The following is an 11322-nucleotide window of genomic DNA, read 5'->3' on the forward strand; positions in this document are numbered from 1 at the left end:
GATTATCAGAGCAAACGAAGCTTCGCTTTGTTCTCTCGGCTTTTTCGCTGCTGCTGCTGCTGCTGCTGCATCGACCACAACAATTTCCATTCGAAGTGCAGATCGGACAGGTCAGAGACAGGCCCGCGCGTCTGCCTCGTTGGAAGCAATTTGCCTCGCCGCGATCGATGATTGGCAATTTGTAAAAATATCACGCAGTCCCACGTCAGTGTGTTCCGATAACGCTGGCACATGTACATGGACGGTCATGGAATTCACGGTTTATGTAAATGCATAAGTTTCGCATGCCTTTTGCGCGCGTTGATCGATAAAATCGAGCAAAGCTCGATGTATTTTTTACAAACTACAAAGGGGATACTCGATGCTTCATACACGAAATCACCTATAAACTTTTGAGAATTTAAGCTCTGTAAGTTTGCGTGTTATAGGCCGGGGATAAAATTAGGGGTGATTTCATGAATTTATAAGAAACATAATTTTTATCACAACATCGATCACGTCGTGATGAAAAAGAAAAAATTCATAGTACTCTCATTTGTAAGAAAATCTCACTTGAGAACCGCTAATTATACGCTACGTGTGATAAAAATGTGTAGAGAGTATGGTGAATTGTACGGTATGGTATAATGGCCAAAAAAGTAATATAAAAAGAATCGGCTCGAAGCCAGAACGAAGGCCAGATATTCATGAAATCGTCGTGGAAAAGTTTCGTCGCGATACAGCTGTACACTCGGCGAATCCCATTTCCTCTTTTCGCCCCCCGCGGCGTCCAGGATATGCACGCATTTATTTCCGCCGAGTTGTACGGCTACCATGAACGATTGTGCACGCCGTAGAATATATTTTTCAGTATGCTGCGATTTCAGTAGCAGCAGATTTATTATGGCGCACGATAGACCGCCAAGTGCGAAATGAACAATTGTGTATAGATTGCTTTAGTCTAAATAAATGAAAAGATACGTTTTTTTCTCTCCATTAATTAATTGTAGCTTCGAATAAATTACATAAAAATAGTATATATAATAAAATACATTTGCTTTTTTTTCTATTGCAAATTTCAAAATTATATGATTACAAATTATTGGATTTTTCCTTTGAGAGTAAAACTTTGAAAAATAATTTTGTCTATAAAAAGTTTTATGTGAATCGCTACATAATATTTTGATTAACTCGCAAAAATATTAATCCCCTTTTTACATTTGCGCGAAAAAAAAGAAGATACAAAGTTTTTGCATTTCATTGGATATTTCTGATCAGAGTGATTATTATCGAAAAAAATTCCACTAATATTTTTTTTCCATTTATTCGGCGCGTGGCATGTGGGCCGAATGTATTTCATGTCCCTGCTCGGTTATAATACTCTGTCATCCGCGCGCTTTCGTAAAAATTGAGTCAGTCCACCGGACTACGGAATACATTATAACTAGAACGGCATGAGCGCTTTTTGAAATTTAAATGTAGTTATTCCAGCAAACCCACCATTCTCAGGATATGCTGTGACGTACCAGTACGCACGCTTTTTTGAAATTTAAATATTGTTATTTTTAGAGATACAAAACGTACCGAAAAATTTTTATTGCGCGAACGGAGAGAGAGAGAACACGATACGACGTATGTTGTTGCTTCAGCCAATCCTCTCCACGTTTTATTCTTTTTTTCCTCTCTTCAATTATATATACGTAAAGCCAAAGGAAAACAAAAACCGTCGTAGTGTGCGGAACGGCAGCTGAAAGAGAGCAGAAAATTCGCGACAGCCATTGTCGGGGATGAAGGGCGAATCAAGGAAAAAAAGAGGCGGCAAAAGATCCTTTTATTTCGAACGCGCATATATACGCCCCCGTTTACGCACGCTGGCGAGAAAGAGGAAGAACTCTCTTCCGTTTTTCCGCTTTTCGTTTCACAGTTTTCTATAAAATCTGTGCGTCCCTTTATTTCACTCGGAAACGCAAAACGTCTCGCAAGCATTACGCGTCGCTCTTTATTGTTAGCAAAAGGGAAAATATATATCTTATGAATCAAAATCAAATGCAGCTTTTCCATGATCGTAAATATGAAGTATTTCGAGATTTTTTTCTCGCGTTCGATAATTATTTTAAAAATGAAATGTAAGAAGAAATTTTATAGATGCATTATGTATTTACTATCAGTCATTATAAAGAAAAGCTGCTGCTTTTCAAAGATATAATAATGAATAATTAAAATTTTCTTTCATCTAATAAATATGATTTTGAAAATAATTATTTTTTCTAAATTATAAGGTTATTTAGAGAAATGTTATATTATTTTCATTGACGCTTTATTGAGCATTAATCAAGCTTATTAAAAATATATATCTGCACGAAGGGAAATTTCTCTTAAAATTTACCTTGAAAATCATATATGATAATCGAGGGACAATGATATAATATGATATGATACGATATGATATTGGAAGAATTTTACATTACATTAGGTACATATTACATTTGCGTGTACTTAGTAAAATTAATCGAATATGTTTTATATCTTATTGTAGTATATATTAATATTTTTTATTGTAGTAAATATTAATCATAGAAACTCTTATATATAAATTCTTCCAATATTGTTCCACGATTACCATGGTTTTCAGGATAAATTCTAATTGTAAGAAAAAAATTTCTATGTACTGTAATTTAATATGACAAAAAATTTTGAAAATGCAGAGATTTTTGCAAACAAAAATTCAGTAAAAGATATTTAACAAAAAATATATTACTATCCAGCAGCGGACGCGAATAGCAATCAACAACCTCGCACGAATGCCACCGTCTTCACCACGCAAGCCGATGCCGTCTCGCAGATCGCCGGCAAGACGAGCTTTGCGGTGCCGGCACCACCACCCTTAGCGGCAGGAGAGAAAGTGCGCCGACTTTCCGATGGCGAACACTTCCGGCAGCCGAATGTCACCGTGAGCGGTCACGCGACCGTGCAGAAGCAACTGCAAGAAGCGCAAACTCAGGCTCAAGCGCAAGCACTTGCCGACCTGATCCTGAAGGTACCGAAATTAACTTATCATTCTTCGGACGATTTTATCCCGCGACTTATATAAATTAATAATTTAACCCTATGACGTAATTATTTATTTTGAATGAAACTAATAAATTATAGGGAGCGAAGGTGGCCGTGAAGAGAACAACCTCCGATCCTGGACAAAGATTACATCTAACTTATCAGCAGCCCGTGCAATCAGCGACGACCAATCAACAGCCGAATAATCAACAACCGCAAGCACAACCCGCGGTAACGGAAAGCTTTACAATGACAGGTTACGCCGAGGATGGTGGTTACTTCAGTCCGAGTCTGCAGGACGAAGTCTTTCAACAAGTCACAACGGTCCCTGACAGCGTGCTTTTGCATGCTACGCAGTTGGACTCGATTCAGGTGAACAGATCTAATCGATTTTTCTTTATCAATCGTGCAGAATACAACAAAAAAAAAGAATATTTCCATTTTCATCGATGTATATTCTCGTATGATCACAGTTTCAGACGGCCAGCCTATTGCAAGAACAATCTACCGAACAGCTACAGGATATCACGTTGGAAGATCGATACTCGTCGCAACATACTGTCAATCCGGACCTACAAGCGTTGGTGAATTCGCCTTTGCCCGATTCATTGGCCGAATTCAGCACTTACGCCGCGCAATACACGGAGAGTCCTCATACCTTGCCGACCCAGTCGCCCTTGCCATCGCCCTTAACGCGACACGACAGCCCGAGCTTCACGTATCCCACCCCACCAGCCAGCCAGGAAGGCTTGCTTACCGGAAGCTTGCCGTTGCTGAGTCCCCAAGAAGATCCGGAGAATGTGAGACAAGTGTCGTCACCGCTCTCGGCGGCGTTTTATACCACCACAATGTCATCCGCCGCGGCTGTCGAGGAGGCGCTGAACGAGGTGTTGCCGGGCGAATCTGAGGCGGACGCGGACCTCTACGGGTCCGGCTCGCCGAATCCGCACTCGCCACTGCCAAGCCCGTTGTCGGCGACACCGGCGCCGTCGCCGCTGTCCTCGCTGCCGCCGTCCTCCGTCTCGTCGCCGGGACCGGTCGCCTTCACCGGCACAAGTTTTCCCGTGTCGCCGCATCACGCGCTTCAAAGCCAAATGATGCCGAATTCGGAAGATCCGCTGTTGTCCTCGACCCCGAAGGATTTCACCGCCTCCGGTCGCAGGCGATTCGAGTTTCAATCGTATAAACTGATCACGAGTCAGAATCTCGTGGACTTTGGCCTAGGAAATGGCAGTCTGGCTGGCATCGTCGTCGACAACAACGGCGAGTTCAAACTGATACAGACGGCGGGTCTGCAGAAAGCTAATGTACTGGTGCAAGCAGGTTCACTTAGTCCGGCGTTGACGTTTAAGAAGGAGATTCGTCTGGCGACACCGAAAGTCGAGCCTGTAGCCGTGAATCTCGGCTTGAACGTTCAAACAACAAATCAACAGCAGTGCAACGCGGGAGGACAATTTAATCAACAGCAAATCGTCAATCCGGCCAAGTTCCTCATTCAAACTAATCACGCGACAAAGAACAATATTTTGAGACACAAATTGGCTACTGGAAATTTACCGATACCCATCGAACAGATCAAGGAGGAACTGCTGGACGAAGATGTATTTCTCAGTCCTGGCAGTTTACCTGCCGGTAGTCCCGTACGGCATTGTCGGAAGAGGCCGCGCATGGACGGTGGACAATATGCCAACAGTTCGCACTCTTATCCATCGCGGTTGCGGAAAGCTTGTGATCGCCACTGGGACAGCAGTTATACACCACCACCGATTCTAGATCCATCTCGTCCTGGCCCAGGATTATATGCTAGATTACATCAGCACGAAAGAGATTCGGACTTCAGCTCAGATGACTCTCAAGGAAACGATGGTCCGCCACCAAGAATCAATATCGGCACGAGATATCAGGCCACGATACCGCCAGTCGAATGCAACGGAGATAGAAGAAAGGACGGATCAGAGGCTGACCACCTTCTGTGGGATCCCGGTATAAACAACGTGCTCACGAGCACCGAGCGTAAGTTTTTCTTTTGCGATTACATGCCTTGTGAATACATAGCATGTAACTAAATGTACGATAATAAAATGACGCGTGTTGCTTGCAGTGGAGATGTACCTGCAATTCGCGTGTTGCGCCGCGGTGCCGGGTGGTGGCAGAAACAAGGAGTACGCGCTTCACCTGTTGCACATGTGCAAGGGAAATATTCATGTAAGATATTTTTCTTTACTAAGCATATAACTCACATGAATATATCTTTATCAAAATTTTTTATTCTAAATATTTTTGATTACTTTATATTTCAGAAACAAGATCGCATCATTATATGTGTGTGTGTATGTGATATAATCGATATTGATTTGATGTGTACGTGCTTCAGGAAGCGATGGTGAAATTAATGCGACCAACACCTACGCTACCAGTGGAGCATCCGCTACTCAGCTACGAGTGCCACGAGTCCGATAGATGGACATCACACGAAATGGACGCGTTCTATCAGGGACTGCTCAAGTACAACAAGGACTTCTCCGCGATTTCACGGGACGTCGGCGCCAAGACTGCGAAACAGTGCGTGCAGTTCTATTACCTCTGGAAGAGACTCTGCCCCGACGAATACAAAAGATTGCGTATTCGTCACGGAAAACCAAAGATCAAGAGCGAGAAAGATTGCAAAGACACTAGAGAACTTCGCGACGCTATCGCGTCCGTGACGGAAATGGACTTTGGTGAAGAGAAATCGATCCTTCACCGTACTCTGGTAAGTTTGCTTCATCATCACTTTTTGTTTTAAATTAGGGAAACGTTATCTAAATATATGTGTGTATGCGTGTGTGCATACATACATATACATATATATATATATATATATATATATATATATATATATAAATTTCTATTTTTTTGCCAACTTAGCTACAAACAAATGAGAGAGAAAATTCGGCAACTCTGACTACCAGCGAAGGAGAGTTAAGGTTATTCGCATACGACTGCCCAGATGTGAGTAGTAATATTTTTTGAATCTATATATAAACATTTTATACGTCTTATTTTTTTACAATTAATTATACGAATCCATATATCTAACTCTTGTGATAACGACTATATTAACATTTTCTAAGTTAAGAATAAATTCTTTCAAATCTCTACCCTTTCACTTTAGCTAGTTTATATATTATTCCGAATAACTAATTCACACAGAAGAAGAAATACATTCACATAAATTATTTCTATGTTTGCTGCTCACCACATATTCTATTTCCGCACGCTGAGTACGAAGCTTTTTATATCTATTATATATTGACTATACTTTTTTAAAATAACAAAGAATGATATATTTATTATCATACAAATATTATTTAATATTAATATGACAGAGAAGGTTTCGTATTTGGTGTGAAATAATCTTACACGCGTACATACGTGTAAAACATTTAAGTGTCGCATGAGATTGATTGTTGATCCGTCGTTTTCTCACGCTTCATTTTAAAAGGATCGAGGATGTTATGCGTTGTGTGACCGTTGCGTTACTTATCTGTCGTCGCCGTTGTTGTTTGTTTGTGTTGTTTATTTTGGCTTTGTGTTTTCTTTGTGTTGTCAGAGCTTTAGCGGAAGTGTAACAGTAACGATGGCCGGGAGCACCCAAACCGCCCAAATCGGCAATACCGGCCACGCCACAGTCAACACCAACTCACAAACTCACACTAGTTCTGAGCAACAACTACCCGCGCCCACCCCACTTCACTACCCCTGCAAGATTTGCGGGAAGTAAGTCTCCAATCTCTAATCTAAATTATCCATTTCCGATAATTGACGGCGGAGCTCGTGCGACGCGCGTGCCCTAAACGACAATGTAAGCGGCAAGTATTGGCATATCTCGCATAGATATCCTTGCTTGTAGAGAAACAGAGTGCCTTTCTGCATATGGAATGAAGCCAAGTAGCAAAAAACGCGATGCCGGTTATATACCTTCGGAATTTTATACATATATTACATATATATATATACTATTATCAGATGAATCACACACATAACATCAAAAATATGAATATATTTCAAATAAGTTAATGCAACAGCAAAATGCACGTTATGAGAAAAAAAGAAACATGATATACGCTTTAAATTTCAATTTAGGTACACGAAAACGCGAGTACCATTAAACAATCGTGTTCCTGAATAATTAAAAAAAAATTAAATTCATTTACAGTATATAATTTATAATGAAACTAATTTTTTATAATAAAATATACGTCAACATTTGTAAAAACAATTATTCAGAGAATATTTAGAAACAAGCACTATACATTCACGATATACATATCCATATCAGAAAACTTAAATCAGTGAACAGATATGACAATAGTATTCTGTGACATATTAATTTTGTTTAATTTGTACTGGGTTGCGTTCCAACATTTATTGCTTGGAGTAGAATAGTTCGATTCAACCAGAACAAAAGAAACAAATTTTCATTTGTCCTGATTGAGCTATTATAAATTAAACGTTACTTTACTCCAAAAAGTATATTTTGGCACATAATTTTATAAATTTCATTAAAGTATAAGACTCAATTTTGTTTACGTTTTGCCATTCGGATGATTTTAATTAATTATTTGACATATTTTATATTTGGCACATATATATTTCTATAGTCTAATGTTATTTTAATTTGCTGCCCAAGTTTTTCTAATTATATGATATTCTCTACATTTCACACTTTTCAGTAAAGATATATTTGTATAAATTGGCTATGTGATATGTTATAATGAGTATTAAATTTAAATATGCATAACGCAAGCATGATTTGTTAGACTGCTATTGCTATGTCGATATTTCTGATTTCTCACGTTATGTGTGAAATATATGTGAACATACTAAACTATACGTGTCTAAATTAAGACATAATATACAACGCTTGCAGAACAAAGTGTTTTTGAATGTGTATAAACTTAAAATATGTTACCAAAAATCGAATTTGTTTCCACGTATATCTATACGTTTCCTACGAATTATTAAGTTTCGTCCGATTTTACAATCAGGCATCATCACGTATTGTAAACTTCACAACACTAGACTTATCTACGCGTTTAACTCATTTATATAGACGATTTGATGAGTAATAGCTTACTTAACGTTTCAATTGTACTTTTCTTTCAGAGTTTTCAACAAAGTGAAAAGCAGAAGTGCGCACATGAAATCCCACAGGCCAATACCCTTGCCCGATTCAACGGGTCAGGAATCTAAACGACCGGCACAACAGTCAATGAAAACGCAACAACTGCAATCATCAATGCCATTGCAGCAAAACCAACAGCAGCAACAACAGACGGACAATGCTACGCCACAAATTCAAGATCATCAGCAGCAACTGCCTGCGAGTATCAGTGACAACAGCGCCCAAAACACAGCACATTTATGCCGTAATCCGACGAGGCCCCCATAGGACGAGATTCAAGTAATTAAACTTAAGTTACCTTAACGAAGGCTGTAATGATACTATAGGGAAGTAGTATGGTCGCGCATGGTGAAGCAGGCTCTAATTAAATGATCGCACAATCGTTATAAATAACGCTGCAGGAATATCTTTTTACGTGAACGTGAAGACTTTTTCTCACGAATGGGCAGGCTGCGCGATAATAAACTTCCACGATAGATAGTTCTGAAAATACCTCCGCGAACACCTCCTCTGTATGTGCGAACCTTTACAGGAGAGAGTGACTGGTAAATTTACCCGATCAGACGCGGACTAATTAGATTTATTGCGACTTATATGAAAAATATATATAATATCAGTCGTTCAAGAAAAGACATCTCTCTAACGTTAATTGAAACTAAGGAGTCGTAGAACTCGTAGGGTTTAATGGCGCAGCGGTAAAAAGATCTTTAACCATGCAATCATAATATTCGAGCTCTGTTCGACAAGGAGACAGGGTATTGATCGTAAACATCTTCCTTAACATGGAAGACGAGATCAGCTGGCATCAGCGTAAGAACGAAAAATCGTCATTAAAACAGGAAGCGAGAACGTGCAGACTTTGCATTTTGTTGAAGACAAAAAGTAAATACAATTATTTAACATGGCCTAGAAAAATCAAATACAACTCGACAAGTAAACGTACAGAAACGTACACACGCCACAATGAGTGCTGACTCAAAATACGAAAGAGATTGACGTGCACCTACAATAAGCGCCTAACGATTAAACGCGATTTCAATGTACCTATTTATTATGCACGTGAAATGTTCCCAGATTGTGCCACAAGATATTGTTACCTGTTACCCTCTCGCAATTTTTTAAAAATGTTTTAGGTTGTTTTCTTTTTCAATTACAGCCGGGATCAGTTTGCATTAAACCGTATTTTTCAGGTTTTTTATTTTCTTGCCGATGAGGGCGATAAGTACATGTTTTATCATTCACAAATTTTATAGTCGCTTGAACGAGACTACGCAACGTTATTAACGTTTCCACTGGATAGAAATTATGTTAGCAACATTAATATTAGTTTAATCTGAATAAACACTGATAAAATGATGAAATAAATTGCGGTTTGTCGACCGATTCCGGAATGTAATGTACGACTTGTTGCATGTTCGCGCTCTAGTTTTATATTTAGTTTAAATATTATTAGCATATCTAAAATTTGAATGAGAATAAGTAAATCCTATCACACATGCATATGTAGTAAATATTTGTTGAAACTCCTTAATTTCTTTACCTCTGTTAGTAGATTAATAGTATACAATTGCATAAAAATTTTAATGTATATAATATAAATATATAATATATAATATATATATATATATATATATATATATATTATATATGTATATATATATATATATAAATATAAATATGTATAAATTGATGTAATTGAGAAGACTTCGTTTTAGCTTAGACAATTAATCATCTTTAGAGAGAACGTTGTTCAAGTTTCATTTCAAAAACGTTTCCTGCGTCGTCGATACTAAAGGTAAACTAACGATTATACATATGCCCATGCATACATATTATACATATGCGCATTCAACACACAGACACAGAATAGAGAACATTTATTAACTAATATCAATCAATTTCAATGATCATTAAAATAGTTATATGTACATAAGATGTGTACATGTTTGTACATATAACGTCAGTGTCTGTATGTATAATTAAAATGAGATCTATGCAAAAGTAAGTAGGCTAGGTTTTAGATTGTTTTAGGAGGGATCTATACATACATACATACATATATATATACATACATACATAATCATACATATATACAAATATGTGTGTGTGTGTGTGTGTAAAAAAAAGTATATACGTCACTTTATTTTCTACCTTATTAGAGGCTACGTGGCAAAGCTCTTGCAAAAACAATAATTATAGTTACATGTGTTCACGTACAATTTATATGAATTTTTATTTTCTATTAAAAAGTTGTTGCAATGTGTTCCTATATGTAAGGTGCCTTAAGCAATAAAAACTTACTTTTTTTTAGTATATCTTGATAATGCATTGAATTTTTATTCTTAATCTTTTTATTTCATTCTTAGCATTGTTATACATTCTTCAATTGTGTATTCGATATTGACATCTATAAAACAAGAATGAAAATAATTTTAAATATTGTAAATGTTATATCTTTTTTCTGTGTAAAAAATATTAATATATATTCTGATTAAGAGGTTTCACAGTTTATATCTTATGTTTTTTAATTTATTTGTAGTTGTCCATGAATTTGTTTGTGTATATATATATATATATATATATATATATATATATATATATATATATACACACAAATGCATGAATACTAAAAATAAATTAAAGATATATATATATATATATATATATATATATATATATATATATATATATATATATATAGGAACATCTTTCCCTCGCAGTCATTCAATTCAATATATATTTACGACAAAAATAGCAAAAATATGTTTTATTAAAATAAACATATACATATAAACAATGTGTACTAAATGTTTTATAAAGAGATCAAAATATATTTATATTAAAATTTTATTTATACAATATTGAAATTATACACAAATTGTTATTCAAGAGAATTGCCAATCGTAGGTTCTTTAATTCTACTCTTGAAATCATTGTTATTGTTAACACATTCTTCTTATTATTAACTTTTCTCTAATTAAATGAATCATAGACAGCGCCCCCCCCCCCCTCCCACACACACACACATACAACGTACATTTTAACTTTTTAAACTTTTCTCAAATAAATACAAGTGACTGAGGACGCTTTAAAAACTCTGCCAAGTTTTCACAATTCGTAAAAAA

At 36.9% G+C, this 11322-nt stretch overlaps 1 protein-coding gene across 5 annotated transcripts in view; it reads left to right on the forward strand.

Annotated features, from left to right (window-relative positions):
• LOC114936466 (uncharacterized) overlaps positions 1–10311 on the forward strand; it is a 283336-nt gene extending 273025 nt beyond the window's left edge. For 3 of the 5 annotated variants that reach the window (XM_085486139.1, XM_085486142.1, XM_085486141.1), the window contains 8 exons: positions 2745–3016; positions 3130–3402; positions 3504–5043; positions 5132–5235; positions 5405–5782; positions 5938–6021; positions 6623–6789; positions 8179–10311. In XM_085486139.1, coding sequence (XP_085342265.1) covers positions 2745–3016; positions 3130–3402; positions 3504–5043; positions 5132–5235; positions 5405–5782; positions 5938–6021; positions 6623–6789; positions 8179–8464 — 3104 coding nt within the window. In that variant the 3' untranslated portion in view covers positions 8465–10311. The remainder of the gene's footprint in view (positions 1–2744; positions 3017–3129; positions 3403–3503; positions 5044–5131; positions 5236–5404; positions 5783–5937; positions 6022–6622; positions 6790–8178) is intronic. The other 2 variants (XM_085486140.1, XM_085486143.1) reach the window with 2 other exon arrangements.
• Positions 10312–11322: the final 1011 nt, after the last annotated feature.

This window comes from Nylanderia fulva, unplaced genomic scaffold (assembly GCF_048542155.1).
Source record: "Nylanderia fulva isolate GAGA-0341 unplaced genomic scaffold, ASM4854215v1 Scaffold40, whole genome shotgun sequence".
Lineage (NCBI taxonomy): Eukaryota > Metazoa > Arthropoda > Insecta > Hymenoptera > Formicidae > Nylanderia > Nylanderia fulva.